This window comes from Dipodomys ordii, unplaced genomic scaffold (assembly GCF_000151885.1).
Source record: "Dipodomys ordii isolate 6190 unplaced genomic scaffold, Dord_2.0 Scaffold133, whole genome shotgun sequence".
Lineage (NCBI taxonomy): Eukaryota > Metazoa > Chordata > Mammalia > Rodentia > Heteromyidae > Dipodomys > Dipodomys ordii.
The window spans coordinates 5,633,868-5,658,017 of NW_012267349.1; the positions used below are offsets into that span (position 1 = coordinate 5,633,868).

General features: G+C 35.5%; 1 protein-coding gene across 1 annotated transcript in view; it reads left to right on the top strand.

Moving 5' to 3' along the window:
* Thsd7b (thrombospondin, type I, domain containing 7B) overlaps nt 1-22,759 on the top strand; it is a 793,597-nt gene extending 770,838 nt beyond the window's left edge. Inside the window, exons 21-27 of the mRNA XM_013030805.1 lie at nt 1,551-1,710; nt 2,707-2,880; nt 2,981-3,076; nt 5,456-5,538; nt 8,819-9,011; nt 14,384-14,471; nt 22,678-22,759. Of these exons, the coding sequence (XP_012886259.1) occupies nt 1,551-1,710; nt 2,707-2,880; nt 2,981-3,076; nt 5,456-5,538; nt 8,819-9,011; nt 14,384-14,471; nt 22,678-22,759 (876 nt within the window). The remainder of the gene's footprint in view (nt 1-1,550; nt 1,711-2,706; nt 2,881-2,980; nt 3,077-5,455; nt 5,539-8,818; nt 9,012-14,383; nt 14,472-22,677) is intronic.
* The last annotated feature ends 1,391 nt before the right edge of the window (nt 22,760-24,150 follow it).

Consider the following 24,150-nt stretch of genomic DNA (forward strand, 5'->3'; position numbering starts at 1 on the left):
GAATAGAAATAAACAATGTTTCTAAAATGTCCCATTTAATAATATTTAGATCATAGTGAATTGTGGGTAACTTAAACTACAGAAAGTGAATGCAGATGGGAGAAATGGCTATTTCTACCTAAAGGAAACGGTTTCATTCATGTTGAGAATCTCTCTCAGCAGCTACTTGGTATCATTCTGCCCCTCCATCACCCTACCCAGGAGCTTCCCCTGATGCTGACATTCTACCTTTCTCTGACTGGCGCTAGCCGACTCAGTTTGTACATTATCTGCTCCCTGACCGGGAATATTTTCATGACTGCTTTGTCTGAACATGTCCATTTCTCCTCCTGCCTCTGCATGAGTGACTGTATTTCCAAGGTGTAGGCAAAGCAGTCTCTGTGTCTTATACAGGAGAAGCGATTTTTTTAATAAAGGATGAAATCAAGTTTGCCATTGTAGGATTATCATCCTATAACCTAATAAACCATTATGGCATGAAGCACTTCTGAATGCAGCAACAGAGGGCAGAACCACAAATATGCAGTCCTGCAATTCTAAGAAGTTGCTGCCATTTCAGCTCCTCTCCTCCTCTTTCATTCTCACTTTTTATGAGCAAGTACTGTGACATGATGAGGCCACATAACCTTTCTGGAAGATGTTACCGGTAACCACTAGTTATTTGGCTTTCTTTGTGAAGATGGGACCACTGAGGTAACAGCCTACCTTATATTTGATTTCTTATTTCTATGCTTTCTGACCCCTCATTTATGCCAGTCTGAATTGCACTTCCTTAACATAAAAGCTTCTCCTTGGGCTCTGTTTTCTAGGTATCTGTGTGAAAAAAATAAAGCTATTAGCTGAAGTTACCCAAACATCTAATGGACTTCTTTTTAAATTAGGACCACAAGACAAGAATTGAGGTGAAGATATTCATCTCATGAGTGCCTGCCATAGTACAAAACTTTTCATCAGGCAGATGGTTGAGCCAAAAAAAACCCCACTAAATCCTTTCAATTCTAAGCATCTGTTTCTGTGAGACACTACAAAATTTTTCTAATTACCTAGAATATCTGAGTGAGATTGGTATGAAATGTCCTCAAAGAATATTTATTCAGCATGAAGGACATGGTGGGAAAATAAGGTTTCATGGCAATAGAGAAAAATCAGAGTTTCACTAGAAACCCTAGCTTAATCCATGTGAAAAAGCATTGAATTCTCTACAAAAGAAAAACAGTGAAAAATAAAAGAAATGTGTGCCCTGTGGCTGTACATGTTCTCTTGGGAGGTGATTATGGATTAGGCTGTTTTATCATGTCGACCTAGATGAATTATGTCTTGTTTTTCTTGTTTAGTCAATTCTGGCTAAGCTCCAGTAACAATGGTCATATTCTGAGAACATAATTTCTGTGGCATAAATTTGTATTTCTACTTTAGTTTCTCTGTTAACTTTAGAAGCATTGCTCAGTAGTGCTTTATTCTCAACCGCGGAGACAAAGAAGCTAAGGAAAGTGTTCCATGAAAGATGTTAATTATTAGAGTGACTGTGGATGAATCCTTTGTTCTCACAGGGTGGAGACTGTGGGGAAGGAACCCAGGTGCGAAGCTTTATCTGTATGGTCCACAGTTCTTCCCTTTCTCATGGAGCTATCCCTGTAGAGGATACACTGTGTGGAGAAATGCCCTTTCAAGATAGCATCCTCAAGCAGCCATGTTCTGTGCCTTGTCCAGGTATGGAATTCTAGTAGTCAGGAGTCATTTTATTTATTTACTTATCTTTTCTATCAGCTTCCTTTTGCTTTCTTTCTGGAGAAACTCTATCTCATCAAATCAAGGATTTTAAGTGTAGTCCATTTCAAATTGTGGTTACCATTTTGGAATATATTATTGCTCCAAAGGAGGTGAAGAAAGTAGAAGGAAAAAGAAGAAAAAAAATGCTGTGGATTTGGAAGAGTATGAACTGAGCTAAAATCTGTGTTATATCACTTCAGGCTCTCACTCAAACCAAGCCTCCAATCTAACATTTTTTTTTACAATGCTGCATTTCTTGGTTTTATTCGAAACAGTGCATACTTTTTAGCATCTTATGGTAGAATTTTACACTTTTGCTGATTAATTGGAGATAGGGTTTCTAGGTCTTTTCTGCCTGGGTTAATCTTATCAAACCTCACTGAGTACTTAACATTACAAGCATGAGTCACTAGCACCCAGCTGCAAATGATGTCTGTAAACATGATTTCTTTCCCCAGAAAATGGGTTGATCCATTCCATACATAAATGCCAAGAATATTGAGTGAAATGTTCTTTAAGACAAAAGGTGTTTCATTATAGTGACCCCCTTATACCTTTTTATGGAATTTCTATGAATACCCATTTTACAATGCTGTACTGATCTTTCAAAACTGAGTTACTATAAACTTAACATCTCCTTTTTAAACTTTTTTATTGTCACCAGCAGACATAGATCATTCTGTAGTTATGACTACTATGTTTTGAAGCAATGTAATGGCAATCCAATTTTTGGACCCTCTTAATAAACTAGATTAAACTGAAAATGACTTCATCTTCCTTAGTACTTCCCAATTAGAAAATTGGTCCAACTAAGGTGCAGTATTGAGACCCAATGGCCTCCTACTTCTATTCAGAGTTTCTGTGCATTCAAGTGAATTCTAGCACCACATAGTTATTCATGTTGTCTCTCCTATCCTGTTCTACACAACTTTGCAGGAGACTGCCATTTAACTGCATGGTCAGAATGGAGCAAGTGTGAATTAACATGCATTGATGGAAGAAGCTTTGAAACCATGGGTCGCCAATCTAGGTCAAGGACTTTTATAATTCAATCTTTTGAGAACCAAGATAGCTGCCCCCAACAGGTGCTAGAAACTCGTCCTTGTACAGGTAACCCAAAGCGCATTTCAATAGTTAAATCTATTGATCAGTGCTCATTCTATGTGTAAATGGAGTATAACAGAACCAATGTTATCATATTTAATTGCAGGAGGTAAATGCTATCAATACATATGGAAAGCCAGTCTTTGGAACAATAATGAACGAACTGTCTGGTGCCAACGTTCAGATGGTGTCAATGTTACAGGTACTCCTTTCTAAGACTTATCTGGGCTACTAAAAGAGATCTTGAAATGTGCTGTATTTTATAAGACAAATTAAGCAAGCAATAGAGAGTATATGGATTTTCATGGTCTTCATGGAAAATCTTCATTATTCTTTTACATCTGGAAAGAAATCCTATTTTAAGTCTCTTAAAATACCATAAATAAAATGTATAATAAGGAATCCAATATATCATGTACAGTTCAGAGTTTTTGTTGGTTGTGGGGCTTGAACTCTGGGCTTGGGCATTATCCCTGTGCTCTTCAGCTCAAGGTGAGCGCCACCATGCCACTTCCAGTTTTCTAGTGGTTTATTGGAGATAAGAGTCTCATGGACTTTCCTGCCCAGGCTGGCTTTGAACCATGATCCTAAGATCTCAGCCTCCTGAACAGCTAGGATTACAGGCATGAGCCACTGGCACCTGGCTTCAGTAAAAGTTTTTGAGGACATGTTTCACCATATATTCATGCACTACTATGCTATTGTTTTGTTTTATAAAATGTTTTCCAAAATTGAAATAAAAGGGTTTACATGACAATCAATAATGATTGAATGTATACATTTACATCTTTGCTTTGAATATTTTAGTGAGTTTTTAAATTTCCTACTTAATATCTAAAAATAAGGGGGAAAAGCTCCCTTACTCTTAACAGTGGATACAATTTGATTATAAAAGTGGTCTTCTCAATACTATTAATGATCTTTTATGCCTTTCTGTCAGAGCATATTAAATTGGTACCACAGCTGACAAGCAGTTGTATATAGGTCTGGGAGAAGTGTCTGTAGGAAAGTATTGTCAGGGCCTCATTTTTCTTGTTTATATGTCCTGCATTATTAGTGCTAGTCTATAGTTTCATCCATATAATTACTTATCTTGAGATACTTTTTCATTTGGTAAGTTGTTAAGACTAAATTGACTCCAAGTCGACCTAACTGGGAGCCCCAAAAGTCTTGTCCTTTTCAGTGTTCTGTGATAACACGCTGGAAAGAATCATACTACAAACTCTGCACCGTGGTCCTCTCTATTGTACCTCATGAGGTCATCTCACAAATAATTTCAGCTCACGAGTATAGTGGGATAAATGATGTTACAGCTTAATGATTAAATTTCAGAAAATGTTTTATAAGCTATACAAATTCTAACATTCCTTTTCCAATTACTAAGATCTTCCCCTGGGGTAATCTATTTGGGAGATGACTGTTAACAAAAGTTTCTTTCCACAAATACACTAGTAACAACACACGGTGAGGATGCTGCTCCTAAGATCCAAAATATCAGTTTTGCTACCAAATGCTCATTCTGGTTTTATTTGTGATTTAGTTTTGCTTGTGCCACAATTCAGAGTTGATTATTTGTTTCATTGTCAATAATGAGAATTTAGCTGCTTTGTTCCTAGGAAAAATGTAAGTTTATTCTCTGTGCCATCTTGGAATCAAAGTCTTTCTGATCTAGTTACAAAATAGTAAACTGTTATTGACAAACATAGTCAGGCAAAGGTTAGAGTCTATAAATCAGCAGGTATTATATAAATATACTTTAGACATGCTTTTAGTTTAGACATCAACTTCTTAGTCAAATTGTTTTTAGGCATCTTGCCACATCTCTTTTACTACCTTGAATTGAGAAAGAACAAACCAGTATTTAGATGACTTTTAGATAACATACATTATCTCATCACTTTAATTAAACATATCTGCTGAGCAACTATTAGTATTTTGTCCAACATTTTATTGCCCTTCCTAGACCTTATGAAGAGATAGAGAGAGAGAGAGAGAGAGAGAGAGAGAGAGAGAGAGAGAGTGCTCTGGCTAGTACATCCATAAAAATCATTATCAAAGTATCTTTTACTGTGGTTCCATGAGGCAATTAGTGGTATAGGAGTAGACTAGTACATAGCTGAGTTGCTCAAGAACTGAAGAAATATACAGATTGTGTCTTCCAGCACGTGTTTTCTGCTTCTGAATTTAAACAGATTTCCACAATCAACACCAGTTATAATAATACTAATAACAATAATTAAAAATGAAATACAATTTGAGATTTCATCAATTTTGCTGATCCTGTCACCCCTATCCTTTGCTCTAGAGCTTAAGCTATATACTAATGAACTTGGGGGGAAAACCCACCATAAACATGGTCTGTTGGAACACTCTCTCTCTCATTTTAAACAACACATCCTGGCAAAGACAATAAGATAGAACTAGACCACATTGTTGACATCGTGATTTAAAATAATAATAATGATGATAGTAATTATAATATTATTGCAAAGTGGTCATTGACATACAGGGGAAATATAACAATTTTTGTTGTTTTAAAATTGGGAGGAATCTACAGTTAATGGTGGGATTTCTTTTGTAGGAGGCTGCTCCCCTCAGGCACGCCCTGCTGCTATTAGGCAGTGCATTCCAGCCTGCAGAAAGCCTTTCTCCTACTGCACACAGGTGAGCCACATTCCAACTCCTCTACAGGTATTGTAATTGCTTTGTTTTACATAGGCAGTCAGATGTGCTCCTGTCTGCTGCAGCCCACCCAGTGGTTCCACATGCCCATGACACCATCTAGAGGCAATTGTAGGACTAACATTGCTATGAAGGGTTTCTGTGTAGTGCCATGTATGAAGTACACTTATTTCTATAGATCTGTTTATAACCAACTCTGGCTTTCAGCTATCCAATTTGTATTGGCTCTATCTACCTATAAGTGTTCTCAATTGATCTATATCTGAATTTTAACATTTCATATACTAAACTATTTAGAAAGATATAAAGGCTGCTCATATTTGATAGGAATTAATAATTTTTAGTGGAGGAAACTAAAAGAATGATGACATTGTCAAAAAAAGAGAAATGTACTCATTATTTGAATTATGAAATGATAGCCCATCTGTATAACACCTTAATAATAACAATAAAACTATTTTTTAAAATTACTTTTTATGCCGGGCGTCGGTGGGTCTGTATGAGTAGCTAGGATCTGAGGATCGTGATTCAAAGCCAGTCCTGGAAAGAAAAGTCTGTGAGACTCTTATCTCCAATAAACCACCAACAGGAAACTGGAAGTGGCGCTATGGCTCAAGTGGTATAGCGTTAGCCTTGAGCTGAAAAGTTGCAGTACAGCACCCAGGCCCAGAGTTCAGGCCCCATGACCAAAGAAAATTACTTTTTATAATTTATTATATGACAATTATAGTGGAAGTAAACTTTTAGTTGATTTTAAATATGATTATGGTTGCAAAAAAGGAGAAATTTTGTTCCTTTTTAACCCCTATACATCTCATTTAGTACTGCTTAGGAATTAATGGTAAATGTGTAGCATACTGTGCACTTAATAGTACGCCTTGTATATATAGTTTTAAAATGTTCACCAAGAAACGTACCTTACTCATGTAACTGTAACCCTTCTGTACAGCATCTTTACAATAAAATAAAAAATTAAAAAGGCTATAGTAAGGAAAATAGGAAGTCCCTATTTGTAGTAATATTTGTGGTATTCTCATTCTGAAAATAATTTGATTAAAATAATCCAAGTATTTAATCCTGTTTTGTGTCTCTTCTATTTCAAGTTAGATTTATATTTGAAGGTGAGTTGATATGTTTTCTTTTCTTTTTTTTTTAATTGTGAAAATACTGTACAGAGGGGTTGCAATTACATGGGTAAGATAATGAGTACATTTCTTATCAAGCATTGTTGCCTATTTTTAACACAGAAAAGATAATGGGTAAAATTACAGAAATGAATAAAAGAGGAAAAAGGCCATAAGGAGTAGATGCATTTGGACCAATATTGTTTGCAAGTCGAAGTTGTAGCTTTCCAACAATTCTCTAGATGCCCACTTTATTAAAACACAAATTGTACTTTTTCTTGAACTTTTGGTCTATATGACTTACTGATCAGAGGTTTTCTTTCAGGTTGACAATAAAAATATATTTAGAAAAGATAGCTTAAATAGATGTTCATATAATGTATATGTATATCTAGTTAGTTAGATATCTGCATTGAACTCCATATTATAGCATCAATTAAAACCAACTGAAAATTATTATGTGAATATATCCTGTACTGAACATGGGTAGCTAATTACAACATTTGCTCTTTTAACCTTTTTAGTTTTGTAAAAGCTCAATATCCTTGCTTGTTGTAAGTATCTATTGCACCCTAATCATGTTTAGTTAACTGCTGATTATCTAATTAGGCTGGCTGGTTGATGAGGATTGGTATAAGTAGTTATAGGGGGTTAGTATCTGTTTGAAAAATGCCAGCTAATTTTAGAGAAGAAGTCATAATACCAAACCAGGGATTTAGGATCTTAATGCTTTTACTTTTGTATTCTTCTCTGGTATCTGTTTGCTTGAGGAAGGGCAGTCATTTTCAGGTTCACTCTTAGAAAAAGATAGGAATCTGTCTATCACCGCTCATCATAGTGAGCTCTACAAAGACATTCATTACACTTGAAAATGACCAGCAAGTGTCACAGAAAATTTAAAAAGGTCATATTATTACAATGCCAACTAGGGATGTGAGATAGGCTGACACTCAAGCTACAGTCTAAATAACACAGTAATTTAGGAGCTACAATTGGTTGTTCACACCTCTAATCTCAGCACTGAGGAAGCTAAAGCAGAAAGTAAGGAGTTCAAAGCCAGCACAAGCAACAAAGCAAGCTCAAGACCAGCCTGAGGTGGTCTGTAACAGCTGTAACAGGCTTCCAATATAAAACAAATTCTTATGCCAATATTCTACCATAAGGAATCCTAATTAGGTGTATCACATATTAATTAACTAATACCTTGTACATCCAACTGGTAGCACTAGCCATGTGATTGACCACAGATATTACAACAAGTCATCTATTCATTCACTTAGTTGAAGGAGCAACTTTAGTTATCTCTTCAATGCCTACTACAACAACTTTTATTATGTTCATAATTTTATCTCTCTTGACTAATCTTGTATTTTCTATAGCTCTAATTCTAGTGATGTATTCCCTGCATTAGTCAATATCTTCATTATAACACTTAGTGACCTATAGCAAACTTACACATACATCATGGGAAGGGAGCTCTTCAGTACAATACTTGTCTAGCACATGCAAGGCCCTGGATTTGATTTCCAGTACAATAATAATAATAACAATAAATTTAATAGATAAAATGCTATCATTTCCATGGTCATGTGTCTTTCATGAAGTCTTATTCCTGTACTTGGCTGCTCTCTAAGGAGCAGAGAGATACTGCCAGATAGTTAGAGGTCAATGGTGGAAAATTGATAGTGATATTCGGATTTCAAAGAACCTCAAATGCCATTTGAGAATATGCAGAAACCTTGCTTCCACTTCCGGGGATGAAAGTGAAGTTGGAATCAGTAGACAGGTCTCAAAAACCATTGAGGAAAGGAAAGAAGATAATTTGATTAAATAACATTAACAGTTCAAAAAAGGAGAAGACATAGTTGATATACTTTATTCACAAATAATTTTGAGCTCATACTTCAAAGGCCTTACAATTACAAATGCATTAGAAAATCCTGGAAGTTACTAAATGATGACTTTAGTATTCAGAAAGATGAAATATAAATTTCATTTCCATCTTACGGGGAACTCAGTTGCTAAAAACCCTAACTTTTCATAATATATATTTCAAATATTAAGCAATTCCATCAGTTAAATTGCTCCTTATTCATTTGTTCAACTGTGTAACCATTAAAATATTTCCTGTGTTGCAGGGTGGGGTCTGTGGTTGTGAGGAGGGTTACCTAGAGATAATGAGATCAAACGGCTTCCTAGATTACTGCATGAAAGTACCAGGTTCAGAGGACAGAAAAGCTGATGTGAAAAACCTCTCTGGGAAAAATAGACCTGTGAATTCAAAAATACATGACATTTTTAAAGGATGGTCTCTTCAGTTACTTGATCCAGGTATGTTCCAGTTATGAATAAGAAATGCAGATATTCTCGTGGAAGTGGGTCATATTTTACCATTATTCAGTATGGGTAGAATGGAGCAGAGAAAGAAAAGAATAATAAAGAAAGAAGACACAGTCGGGTGTCAATGGCCCACGCCTGTAATCCTAGCTACTCAGGAGGCTGAGATCTGAGGATCGTGGTTCAAAGCCAGCCCGGGCAGGAAAGCCTGTGAAACTCTTCTTTACAATTAACCACCAAAAAGCTGCAAGTGGCACTATAACTCAAGCTTTGAGCTGAAGGGCTGAGGGAAGCACCTAGGCCCAGAGTTCAAGCCCCAAGACGGACAAAAAAAAAAAGACAATAATTTGGTTCAAGCTTTCTCTCATTTTTGTATTGTCTGATGCATAGTTCCCTTTAACTCGCAAATATTTTCATAGGTCTTTGAGTGCTAGCCTGCCAATCATCAAATAATAGGCACTGAGTTAAGTAACAAAATAACATTCTTGGAAACATTTGTTAATTGTAAATTATTTCTGATGATATGACTGGGTTCACGTATATAATTATAATTAAAGGGAAACCCTGGAATAGAAAGTGAGAAACTTTTAGGAAATCTAAAGAGACCTTGTGTGAGAAACATTAATGAAATTGCTAAATACCACTTGACTGGCACTGGAGCTTAAACATGCCTGACTAGTGACCAGATGTAATTTCTTAACATCCCAAGATCTCAGTTTCTTTATCAATAAAACTCATTCAGAAGCATCTACCCTGCCATACTGTGAGGATAATTGCACTGTCAGGCCTAAGGGCTCAGAATAGAGCTTTGCCATAAAGAACAGGAAGGAAAATGTATTGAATGCGCTCTGTATTTTCTTGGTTCTGTACTGGCTGCTTCTGTTACATGAATCATCATAGTGCAGCCTTGCAACCTAAAGGATATTATCAGCCGCATTTGAAAGATCAGGGAGCTGAAACTGGCAGTTCCAACTGATTTTTATCAAGTCCCACCATCAACACTGACAGAAAGAGGTTTACAAAAAGTTGGCTCATCTAAGTCCTTATGTGAATTTGTGAAGTGGGCAGAAGGGAAAAGCAAGAGTCTACATGTCTGTCAGTCATATTGTTTCCAAAAGTGGAATATAACGGGCAAGGAATGGGAGAGAAGAGAAAAATAAAGCTCATACTAGTATGTTTTAGGGACTTTTCTTCCTTAGCCTTAGCCTTAAAAGAAATACATCTCTAACATGTTTAAATGAAGCAAAAAACAGAGCCCAGGTGCTAAGCACTCTAGATCTAATTGGGGAAATAATATTTACACACCTCAACCAACTTCTTAGGATGAGTACCATATTTTATTCAACTTTTAATTTCTCTATATGTCTTGGAATGCCAGAGGTGTTTTAAAACATCTCATTAGCTTGATGAATGATCTAGGAGTAGATACAAATTTAACCAATGATGATATGAAAAGCAGACCCTATTTCTGGAAAAGAATTAGGGTGAGGGCCAGGACAATGTATCTTAAAATCTACCTGTGAAGTCCTAAATATTGAGACCAAGCATAGACTGTATGGGTCTCAATAAATCATCAATAATAATCCTGTGTATTAATGTATGTGTCATATCTGTGTATTCAGTTATACACATAAGTACACACTTAGTATGTTTTTAGTCTTAGAGCTCATAATTTTTACTATGTTCTAATGGTGAAGAATAAAATGAGAGCATTATATACAGGAGGGCAATTTGGCTATTCCAATACATTTTCCTAATACACATTTTTACCAAAAATATTTATCTTTCAAATTTGTTCTTCAGATACATACACATGACACCATTAAAGAATTTCTTAATCATAACATGATTGCTTGTAACAAAATATAAGCAGAAATGACCCAAATGCTCATTAATAGCATCACATAAAACAAAAATGAGATACAATTGTTGAATGTTATCCCATAATTTCTATTAAAATTAGATAAATGTGCTTTTGTGAACTAACTTAGAAATATATACAACTTGAATTGCTTCGCAAAAAAAAGTACAAATCAAAATAAATGATGTACATCAAGTAGGATTTTGAAAGATGTGTGTGTGTGTGTGTGTGTGTGTGTGTGTACATATTCAGATGCTTGGATATTCAGATTAAAATGGAGAAACATACACACACACACACACACACATAAGAATAACTAGCAATAGTGCTAGCTTCCAAGCAAGAAAGTAAAAAAGTAGTAAAATGACATTTTATTTACCTTATATTAGTTATACACATGTTCATATTGCATTCTAATGCATGTCCCTCCCTCTATTAAAAGTATACTTTCACTATCGTTTTTAATAGTTTGAAGTTTTATTTTAAACATTGTAATATTTTAAACATAGTTGAAGTTTAAAGGCAGTGGGTCATCTTAATGCATCAATTTTGTGAGTCCTTGTAGGTAAAGTAATATAAAGGGTGATTTTTGTTCAAACAAGGTATTTGTTTGGTTTTGTTTATGTTTACAATGTAAAAACTGAAATAGATAATTTAATCATTAGTATTTCAAAGAAGTCAGAATCAAAGCTTTTTTTAAAAAAAGATAGCTATCTTTTTTACTTGGGAGTTATCACAGTCATATTCGCTGTGAATCTTTTTTGTTTTGATCAAAATTTCCAAGTACCTGACATACACATACACACACACACACACACACACACATACACACACACAAAACTGAAGAACATCATTGTTTTGATTTGCTATGTTTCTTTTGCTGAGTATTATAGATTGTATATATTTCCATGCTAGTTTGTAAAAGGTCTACCTAATTTTAATATATCCATATACAGTTTGCACCACATTTTTGTTTTTTCATTTTTGTATTTATGGGTATTTAATTTGTTTCTACTCACTTGCTATGGGTATTTAATTTGTTTCTACTCACTTGCTATAACAAGCAATCTTGTAAACTTTACACGATCATAGGAAAGAAATCATTACTCCGTGGAAACTCATTTTGAATGATTTAGGCTTAAAAATGTTTTCTAAGAAGAAAAACTGATAAGTAGTAATATAACTGAAAGTCATCGTGATTTTATTCAGTCATTGTTGAGCACCTTTACAATAAAATAAAATTTAAAAAAAGATATTCGCATTATTTTTTGTTTATTTTTGTTTTTGTTTTGTTTTTGTTTTGTTGTAGGTTGTGGGGCTTGAACTCTGGGCCTGGGCACTGTCCCTCAGCTCTTCAGCTCAAGGCTAGCATCACTTCCGGTTTGTGAGTGGTTTATTAGAGATAAAAGTCTCACAGACTTTCCTGCCTGGGCCTGGCTTTGAATCCCGATCCTCAGATCTCAGCCTCCTGAATAGCTAGGATTATAGGCATGTGCATTGTTTTTTATCCCAAAGAAGTTTAAGAATAAAATGCAAGACAGACACTGGTGATTCATACCTGTAATCCTAGTTACACAGAAAGTCAAGATCTGAGGTTCATGATTCAAAGCCAGCCTAGACAGGAAAGCCTCTTCAATTAACCACCAAAAATCTGGAAGTGGAGATATAGTGGTTCAAGTGGTCCGATGTCAGCCTTGAACAGGACAAGCTAAGAAACAATGCCAGACCCTTGTATTTCTCTGTGCTGGCGCAAAATAGTTGCCAATGATGAAGGAGAAGGAGGAGGTGGTGGTGGTGGTGGAGGAGGAGGAAGAAAGAGAGAGGAAGATGCAGATATGTGTATTTTGGACCTGTGGTTAATGAATTCCTGAAATTGTAAATTTAGTTATCCATGAAATAGGGAGAAAAAGCCAAGTGCAATGGTTCATGCCTGTAACCCTCTGAAGGCTTAGATTAAGAGCATCATAATTCATGGCCAAACTGGGAAAGAAAGTTCACACCTCTCATCAGAAATCATTGGGTGTGGTAATATACAACTATCATCCCAGCCAGGCAGAAAACAGTAAGCATACTGGACCAGGCGAAAAAAATACACAACGTACTTCAAAATTAAAGCAAGCTGGGCACTGGTGGCTTATGCCTGTACAATCCAAGGTACTCAGGAAACTGAGTTCTGTGGATCTCATTCATGAGACACTTATCTCCAATTAAACACTAAACAGCTGGGAGTGAAGCTATGGCCCAAGTGTTAGAGTGATTCATAGCCTTGAGAAAAAAAGCTCAGGGATGGTGTCCAAGCTCTGATTTCAAGCCCCAGGATTAGCATGTGTGTATGGTGATGGGTGTGTGTGTGGGGGGGAGTGCATGCACACACACACACACACACACACACACACACACATACACACACACACCACTTATCTGGCAAGTGCAAGTTTCTGAATTCAAACCCTAGTATTGATGAAAGAGAGAGATAGAGAGAGGGGGGAGGGAGAGGGAAGGCAGGAGGGAGAGAGAATATTCTAAGAAAAACAATGTATGTCTATCATATTTAAGAGAACCATACATATATTCAAATAATACCTTACATAGAAAAGTTACAAAATAGAAGAACATACAGAGTATTTGGTGATTCTGCTTTATCTAACTTTGAGAGTTATGAAATTCTAAATAATATATTCATGCATGTACATGGTCATAATTTCACAGTAAATTGGCCAAATGTTTCATTGATCTGGTTATATTGGTTTTGTTTATCCAATGTTATTTAGAAAGCAGAGCTAGTAAAACAATCATACTAGTTTTATTTGCACAAAGAATTAAGAGATGCCCAGAATAGCCCTTTTATTTACTTTTCATTGTTTATGTGGACAAAATGCTTTGCAAATGTATGTAGGTTATGTAAAGATTATAAGCAGCTTCTAATAAAATAGCCTGCCAGTTAATTTAATGAAGTAATAATCACCAGTGTTTGGTAGTTGTAAAACAAATATCAAATATTACTAATTATAATACAGTCAAAAATCAAATTCATTAATTATATTATAATTGACTATGTGTCAATTATACATACATTTATAACTATGGAAATTTCAGAATTGAGGTAATTTTTTAAAATTATACTTATATACGTGCAACTATAATGTAATGTTTTTGAGTGCTCACTTTCTAAATATTAGGGTGATATACACTGTTTATATGGGTATAAATCCATAAATAATAGTACAAAGTAATACAAGTTTGTTTTTTCACAAACATAGTTTCTAGTAGATAACTCATATTCCTTCGATGTTCAAGAGAGAGCTTTGTTGGTTCCTTATCATGTATGGCAAGTCACAGAGTCTGCCAAAACACTGCTTGGCATGAGAGTTTAGTTAGCTCTGATGCTGTTCATTTCAAGTTCTGAACCGATCATCAGCATGGGGCTGCCAGACAGCATGTTACTTTCTCCAATACTGTAAACTTCTGGACACTAAACTTGCTATGTCAACTCTTTCTTAAACAGATGGCCGAGTAAAAATTTGGGTATATGGCGTTTTCGGTGGTGGTTTTCTTATCATGATTTTCCTAGTATTTACTTCCTACTTTGTTTGGTAAGTACTCACAAGTATACAGTTTTCATTTTATGCTTATATAAGAGACAGGTTGTTTTAAGAGGAAACATACTTTATGTTCATTGGCCATTATCACAGGACCCTTGAGTCTGTAAATCTTTTCCTGAAGTAGAAGGCGTGAATAGTGGAAAGAGGGGACTTATGTCAACAGCATTATCATTTCATATCACATTTTGATTATATATAAGAACATATATAACATAAATCCTTAGTTAGGACTTTTTTATTAACATTTTGATTTATGTTGGTAGTTTCCAACGCCATGTGTGCTGGCATCTCATAGGATGCTTAAAACCTATATCCAGAGATTCTCATGTAGTTCCTTTTGGCTATTTTAGTTTTTTAATTATGTCATACATCTGGATTTATAAAAGCTCCTAGATAATTCTAATGAATCATCCATGAAATCTGAGACCACTATAGATGATTTTAGCTCGTAGATTTTGTTCTTAACCTGATCATTCTGATTAGCTTGGCTAAACTAATTAATTAATTCAAGCTACTTCTTAACCACTCTAAATATCAGTGCCAATCTAGGTGATGATGGCTCAGTCCTATAATCCTGGCTACTTAGAAGGCTGAGATCTGAGGACTGTGGTTCCAAGCCAGCCTGGTCAGAAAAATCCATAGGACTCTTTTCTCTAATTAACCACTAAAAGCCAGAAGTGGAGCTGTGGCTTGAGTGGCTGAGCACTGGCCTTGAGCAAAGGTCAGGAACAACACCCAAGTCCTGAGTTCAAGCCCAAAATGGGCAGAAAAAAAGAAATAACTTTGCCCAGGAGCAAAACAAGGGGTTATAGTCATTGTCATTGACTAGCGACAAAAGAAATGTTAATTGGCTGTCAATTCCAGGAAATCTATTTTTTATGTAACTCGTTCCTAAAAGTGTATTATTCTCATGAAATTATAATGAGTTTATTATACACAGTACATTGTAGTTGATGTCCAATTCCTGAAACAAGAAACATACCAATACCCTTGAACATTTTCTAATAGGAAAGAATATTTTGCTGGGAAAGGATGGGAAGGGTAAAACAAAGGAGGAGGCTACAATGCTTGATAAGAAATGTACTCACTATCTTGCCCATGTAATTGTAACCCCTCTGTACAGTATTTTCACAATAAAAAAATAAATAAATAAAAGAATATTTTATTAGTTTCCAAGGGGGGAAAAAAACCTGAGTGTCAGTCCTGGAGTCCAAACTCACTCTAGTCCTGATCACTGGAACTGAGTTTCTTTGCTCAAGGCTAGCATCTACCACTTGAGCCACAGCTTCATTCCTAACTTTTTGGTGGTACATAAGAGATAAGAATTTCACAAATGTTTCTATTCAAACTGGCTTTGAATCATGAGCCTCAGATCATGATTCTCATGAGTAGCTAGGATTAACAGCATCTGGCTCAAAGAAAAAATAGTAAGGATTATTTTTTCATGAGATCAAAGTGTTATTTCATTTTCTTCAAATTATTGTACTTATATTTATCATCTGACATATACTATTTCCTTTAGAATTTTTACCAAATTTTAATCTTGATTCAAATCTAGCCTTTGTATATTTAATCTAAAATTCCGTTTCCAAGGCTACATGGGTTTTTTAATCTCTGCTCTTAGGGAAAGTCAGGAATGAAAATAAAATGACTTTAATTCTTTCTGCCACCTATTGTGAAAAAAATTAAACCCATGTGAAACTGGATTTTTATCCAGCTAACGTTGCTAGAATGTTATACTGAAAGTTATATCTTCAGTTAGTCATTCACTTGATCATGAAATTATTTGGCAAGTTTATATTTTTCAATTGATAAATTCGGTGAGTAATGCCTAGCTCCATTCTTAATGAATAAATGTGAATTGAAAGCTTAGTATGAGGTTTAGATTGGTAGGAAGCAATGACCACCACAAAAGACTTAGAAAAAGAGGGAAATTTAAAACTGTGACAAAAGATATGCATTCAGTTAGAAACTACTCTTGAAGCAATAGGCCAATATAGTACAGATAATTCAGTAGGTGGTTGGTAAAAACTTCTATTGACACATACATCCCAAATCCAAGTTCTAATTTTCTCCTCTTCCTTAATATGTCTAAGAGATTGGAAATTAACACATAATATACATAAATTTTACCTCTTTTTTCTTTCTTTATTTCCTTAAAGTTATTTTCTATCCTGTTTGATTTCTTCAACAAATATTTAGTAAGCTCTTTTCTGTTTAACTTTAAACGCTTGGATTTTAAGCAGTTATATCACTGAAGTCTGGAAACAAACAATTTACCATAAAATTTTTATTATAAACAGTACAATTTCCCTGCCCACACATAAATATTCATGTACCATATTTCTCACATATTCTCATGCTCCTGATAATCCCCCATAAAACTTACATAACAGCCCCTTATTTGAATTTCTTTATCCTCTCTTCTTCAATCTAGAGCCTAAAACATAGAGCTCCAGGTGATCAACCTCTGCCCTACTCACAGATAGTACTATCACATCCCACTGACAGCAAAATCATAGTCATGTTCCATTCTACTTTGCTAGCCAGCTGACTAAAGTCTTTCATGATTAGAGCCCAAGGAGTTCTTCTGATTTCATTTTCCTATAAGGCCCTATGTCCTGGAAAATCTGATATATATATATATTGACTTTAAGATATTTGTCTTAATTTCCTCTAAGGAAAATAAAATGCCAAAACAAAAACATTTGACGGACCTAAGTATTTTTTTTTATTTAGATAAAATAGTCTTTTATTCTGATATTCAGTCAATTGCATTTAATTAGACAGTTCCATCAACAATCATATACTAAATATTAATATCTCATTCTAAATCATCTTCTCCAATTTTATATTTGGAAGAGTTGTAGCCAATTACTCCCATTCATCTTTCAGGTCAGTCACAGACATTTCTTCTTGCCCCCTGGTCACGATCAAGTCTGCTTTCCCATTTTTCATGATCAGGTGTATCCTTTCCATCCATGTTGCATGAGTATTTCTCTGAATCTTTCTGTGCAGCCGTTTGAGAGCTTTCATCCTTAGAACGAGTCATCTGCTCATATTTCTTAGGGAAGACCATTATTTTATTTGTTCTGTGTGTGTAGAATAAAAGCTTTGTCCTATTGCAAAAGTTACTCTCCTAATATATAGGAATTTGCGTCTGCTTTCTGAGGGAAAACTTGGGGATGACACAAGTTTCTATTAGGGCCCTTTACCCTTCCAGTTTCACAAGACACTGCTGTGTCTGTGCTGTCATCCATCTGTTCATCTAGAAGGAACTCTTCATCGCCAGTCATTGGCACTGGACAATTTCCTCAGGGGAAACTTTAAATACCAACCTTTTCCTTGTCCAAACAATCTGGAATAACCCATCCATTTCCCCACCCCAATGACATATACTTCATTCTGACTTTCGTAGTCCTTTTGTTCCAAAGCTCCAAGGGCTTTCCTAGTTTTATTAATTTTGTACAGCACAAAGTTGATAATTATCTATTTAACACATGAGTTAGTAGATAAATAAATGAGTAGATGAGCAAATACTAAAGTATTGTCTGTGAAAAAAAAGACCTACAATTTGAAAGGAACATATCTAACATTAATGTTAAGCACAAAACAGTTTAGTTTGCCTTCTTTAATCCTTCTAATGGCCTAATGAGATACTGTTATTATCCCCATTAGAGTGAGAAAATAATTAATCCTCAGAAAAATTAAATAACATTTCAGCAGTCAACAATCTCACAGAGACAATTCCAGCTTTGCTTAACCTCAAAATTCAGGCTTCATTTTTTTATGTGTGTACTGATCCTGGGGCTTGAACTCCAGATCTGGGTGTTGCTCCTGAGCTTTTTCACTTAAGGCTCACAGTCTGCCATTTGAGCCACCATTCCACTTGTGGCTTTTTGGTGGTTAATTGAAGATAAGATTCTCACAGACTTTCCTTCCCTGGGTGACTTAAAACTAGAATCTCAAATTTCGGCTTCTTAGGCAGCTAGAATGATAACCATGGGTTATCAGTACCCAGAAATTCAGGCATTTTTGACCATTCTTTCAGTCTGTATGTTTTATTTTTCTTGCTTAAGCACCAAAACTCTTCAGATAGTGGCAGGATCTCCCTTCTTTCCAAGCTTGAGAATGATGGCCAAACTTCCTTAAGCCTACCTTCCACGAGTAGTTGCCCAAACAAAAGTTGCTTGCTTTAATCACATTTTTAATTTCTACTGGCCTAGGGCTTAAACTCCATGGTGCTGAGAAATAGTATCAGCAGCTTGACTGTCAAGCTGAGATGAGCTTGCTTTTCTTTTCTGCATGCATTTTTGTCATTTGAAAAAAAAATGCAAATGACAGGGCTGGCAGTGTGGCTCAAGAAAGAAAATGTCCATTTTCCTAAAATGGAAATGACATCAGAAGAAGTCACTTTAAAATTTGTCAGTCAATGATGTCTTACAGCTGGAACTGCAAAATGTTGTGCTCTTGAAGTTGTGGTGGCTGTCAAGAGCACTCTATTAGGAAGAGTGATGATCTGGACCTCAGCTCAACAGGGGAGAAGTGTGTGATGTATTAGAGATGTTGGCTTGGCAGAGGACAATTGCTGGTGATGGTGGTCTGTGTGCCAGCCATTTGTGGGACCTTAGTTCATGTAAAAGAGGAAGGCAATCATACTTTTTCTGGTTGAGAAGTTGGGGAGAAAACAAAATGAGAACGAAAATTCTTCTTTCTTGAAGAAAAAGTGGAGTTGAGTAAGGGAGAAGAACAGATACTAAGGCTCTGAAAGCAAGTGTCCTAATTGCCAGCTTTGCACAAATCCCTCTTCATAGGGGGCTTCTGAACTGGGTTGCAAGTGTTATAAAATCATGGCTGCCCAGCAACTCACCACTATATGCAGCAGTTCAGAGGTTAGCATTCAGAAATACAGTGATTTGTTTTAAATGCCGTAGAAATTCTCAACTCCCTCACATTCACAATTGAGATGTGAGGATCTGTTCACTGAGATGATACAAACTATGAAATGATTCACAGTTGTTAAAGTCCTCAATCCAGTGTTCTCAGCAACCATTGCCCATTAGGGTCCAGGTCTTCTGTTCTCTTCAGAACTGGATACAATGTCCTTAATTCTTCATAGAAGACCAGTATGAAAACATCTGTGTATATTTTTAACATTAGTTTCCAATCTCTACTAGAAGGGCTGGCCAAATTGACCTGCCTCTCAGTCAATACTATTGTCTCTTTATACACATATAGTCATCTCCGGTCTTCAACTTTACTCTGATTCTCAACTTCAACTCAACTGATCACTACCCTTTAGCAAAGATAACTTAAGGATGAATTGCCAAAAGTGTGTTTCAAGCATTTATAATTTTTCTTCCTTCTTTCCTGTTGCCTTTTCTTCTCCACTTCTCCCTTCCACTTTCCCCTCAAAAAAACCTAAACGTTAGACTATGACAGGGAAAATTTTTATTGACATTTCAGATGAAAGTCCTTGTACTCTTTTGCCATTACAATAACAGACAACATCACTAGGGTAGATACACAAGGTGTCATATCTAGGTGATTCCATCAGTATGGTTTTTCAGATCTTTTCAGTGCTAGATATTAGAATTCCCAATATCCATTTTGAAACCCTGTTTATTATCTATGTCAGAGCCTGAGTCCAGCATATCATTAGAGAATGTACTTCTAGATTTAAATGGATAAGGTTAAATTGATTGTTATACATATTATATATATATAATTATTTAATATCCCTTTGAGAACTGCAAGATCCTTTCTGAGAAGCAGGATATCAGAGGCCGAGACTTTCTATGCGAAGATTCTCAATCATGTATTTGCCTGTCCTTAAGGTTTGTGGAAGTTGTTTGCCCAATGGTCCACAAATCCTCAGAGCATGGCTTTCCAGGTGCAGTGGAAAGGACCATTAATAGAACCTATGGTTCATTTAAATGGCTTGTAAAAAATAATTTTATTTTCTTAGCTTCTGTTAGTTGTTTCAAACATCACCCCTCCCCCAAATTAATTTCATACCTTCAATTGGAACTCAAAAATTTAAATCAGGAGATCTGCCCTATGACTCTTTTAATTTTATCTAACATTTTACTGTATTAGAATTCATATAGCATTCACCACTGTTACCATAAAGTGAAAGAAACTAGACACAAAAGGCCACAGATGGTAATGATTCTACTTATGTGAGATGCCTAGAAATAGACAAATCCATAGAGGCAGAATGTTGATTAGCAGCTGCCAGGGTAGATGGGGAGGGGCAGACAGGGAGAGACTGCTTGGTGAGAACAGAATTGCCTTCTGGGTCGAGGAAAATATTCTGGTGCCAGATAACAGTGACAATAGACAATATTGTGGCTTACAAAATACACACATTTACACAATAAAAATGTTTGCTTTTAAATTTAATCCTAATATAAAACCTAATTCATGTGTACAGACCAAACAGAACATTTCTAACAAGTGCAAAAGGACTGGCAAATACATAGGGCAGTGAAGGTTGAAAGCTTAGGCTATCCCATGTTGGATTTTTACAGAACTCAGGCTCTTCCACTCACTCAGTGACCTAAGGGAAAGCACATAAACTCTCCTATTGCTGTTCTCCATAGAACAGCAATAATCTGATTGCTTCTGGGATTTATTGACAGAATTCATATAAAATGCTCAGCACAGAGCTTGGCACTTAGCATACATCCAACCAAAATAAATAATAGATGTTACTGTAAGCTATATAGCATAACAGTTGGATGCCCGGGAAAGACAGTTTCCTGCTAAAGGCAGCTTAGGGAAGAGCTAGGCTCAGAAGGCATGGCAAAGCCAAGCTCTGGGGAGGAAAGGGTAGTTATGTGGAAAGGAAAAGTTCCTAGCAGAATCACATACTCTAAATATTTAACAATATAAATTAAGATTCACCTCAGCTCAGAAACATTAAGTGACAAATAAGATGCATCCCCTTAAGAACTAGGAATTCAATGTTTTTTGTCAGAAAGAAAACCAGACCTCTCTGACCTGGCAAAGTTGTTGAGCACAAGTAAAGCAGAAGCTCGGTGACAATCTCTTTGCACAGAGTAGGAATAATGAAATTTTCCTGACTGACTGTGGTGACTTGGTAGCTGAATGTCAAGTTTCAGGCCAGAGTTGAAGTACACTTAAAAACAAGACAAGCACATACTATGTTAAGCATTTGTGATTTAGAGGTCACAGTAGCTTAGGTATTAGTGAGCAGCAGATGTCTACATTGCTCTCTAAGTAACAACAAGCAGCCATAATATTCAAATCTACATTTGAAAGTGAAATTAGAAAAAATAGAGGGGATGGATGGGTGAGGTTGGGAGAGTTGAGGAAGAATGGCGGAGTGGGTCACATCTACCAAACACTCAGTATATTCATAAATTGACATGCTGAATTGAAGCACCTTTGTACAATTACTTAAAGATAACATTTAAAATATAGTTGGATGTTGGTGTCTCATGTCTATAATCCTAGTAACTAAGGAGGCAGAGATCTGTAACATACAGTTCAATGCCAGCCAATGCAGGAAGGTCTGTGAGACTCTTAACTCCAATTCAATACTCAAAGCCAGAAGTAGAGCTGGATCTCAAGTGGCAAAGTGCTACCTTTGAGCACAAAAGCACAAGCAGCTCAGATCTTGAGTTTGACATAATAAAATGATTTTTAAAAAATAAAATAAAGAATAAGGAGGAAAAATAATCCTGTCAAGATCCTTGGTTTTACTGACAATCTTTAGTATTTTCAGGCAATGATGGGTACTTTGTAAAAGGTTAAAATTATAGCAGAATCATTCACTGCATAGTACCTATTCCATCAACAGTGAGATGTATGACTGTGGTCTCACGAAACTGTATTGGCTTATAAAGTCATGTCTAAGCCATCTTAGCTTGTTAGTACAAGCTCTCATGTTTACACAGTGACAAAATTTCCTAACAATGCACTTCACAGAATATTTTCCTGTTAATAAGTGATGCAGGGATATATGTGTGTGTGTGTGTGTGTGTGTGTGTGTGTGTGTGTGTGTGTACATATATATACATATATATGTACATATATATATGGAAATCCTTTTTCAAAGAAATAAAATTTAGTTATGTTATACTTGAATTTGTATAGCTCAAAATTGTTTCTAGCAGATGAAAAAGAGCTGTGTGTGAACTTTATCTGAGAACTTCTTTTCCCTTTGCAGCAAGAAGCCAAAAGCACATCAAAGCACACCTCCCCATCAGAAGCCTCTGACCTTAGCCTACGATGGAGACTTAGACATGTAACTAGAAAAATAAATCCAAATGTAGACATCAACTGCCTTAACTGCTTTCTCTTTTGTAGCTCTCAGACTTCTCAGTTTTTTGAGGAATCTCGTGATGTGAAATATTGGGCAGAATACAAATACTGCATAAAGTAATATTGCCTCAACTTCATTTGAACATGGAGTCAAGAATTAATTAGGTCTGCCATTTTGTTTCCAAGTTGTTTGTGGGTGTGAGTGTTTTATTTCTTTGTTTTTTTCCAAGAGGCCTGAAAACCCTTCTCTTCCTGTTTGGAAATGGGGGGAAGAACACAGATGGAATTCCCACAGACTTGAGTAAACTTGATCTTCAGCAGCATAATGACAATCTGGAGGAAAGCCCAATCAAGGCATTTACTATAAATGACAAGTCTGACACTGAATTGTTATGCACTACATTAGTGCAAAATATTTATTCTTCCCATACTTCAACATGAGTTTTCTAGAGTTTACATTGGTTTAAAGACTTTCAAATTGGATTGCCTATTTTCATGAGCACTGGGAGAATGGGTTACCATTTCAGAAATTCTCTGAGTTTTTACCTTTAAATATTGTATTTTGTTTTGTAGTCAGGGGATGATAGTACTTCATAGGCTATATCTATTGAAATTTAGGAGTGTGTGAAATTGCTGGACCAGATGAAAGCTACTTGGTTTCTGAATGAAGTGTAAATGGAATGATACATTAAAATAGGTGATTATCTTGGAGAATGAGGTAAATTATTTGATTACTAAAACTATACTTTAACAAAACCTTACCTGGGTAGATATAGAATTAACCACACACAATTGTAATTCAGTTTAATGATGACAAACTCCGCTTTTGTAATTTCAATTTTCTTATCTGAATATTTATAAATTCTTTTTCTTGAATTTAATTATCTGACCTCATTTAATATACATTAAGCACCGATCCTGTTTGTAGTGAGTCTTGCTTTTATAAGGTTTCAATAATATCTAAAACAACATATTAAAAAGCTGAGACCATTTTATGAAGATAATTGTTTGTAATTTTAGGTGTTGAAAGTAAGAAGGTGCCATCTTGTGGTTTTCACTTGTATTTATAACAAATAAAATGCTCAAGAGATAGTAACTTTGGCTGTTTCACATTTATTCACTTTCAAAGTAACTTTGCTTTGACATAAACATTTTAATATTAGTTTTTTTATGTTGTCATTTTAGGAACTGACACAAAATCACTGACAAATAAAAGAAACAAATTCTCAATACTATCAAGTGTATTATGAATTGAAGTCAATTACAAGGACATGGAGTACTTTTAAGGAATAGTCCCAGTTACAAAATAGTGTAACACTAAAAGTACTGATAGGTAAATGCTCTGAAGGGACTGAAGAATGGATTAGAAATGGATTAT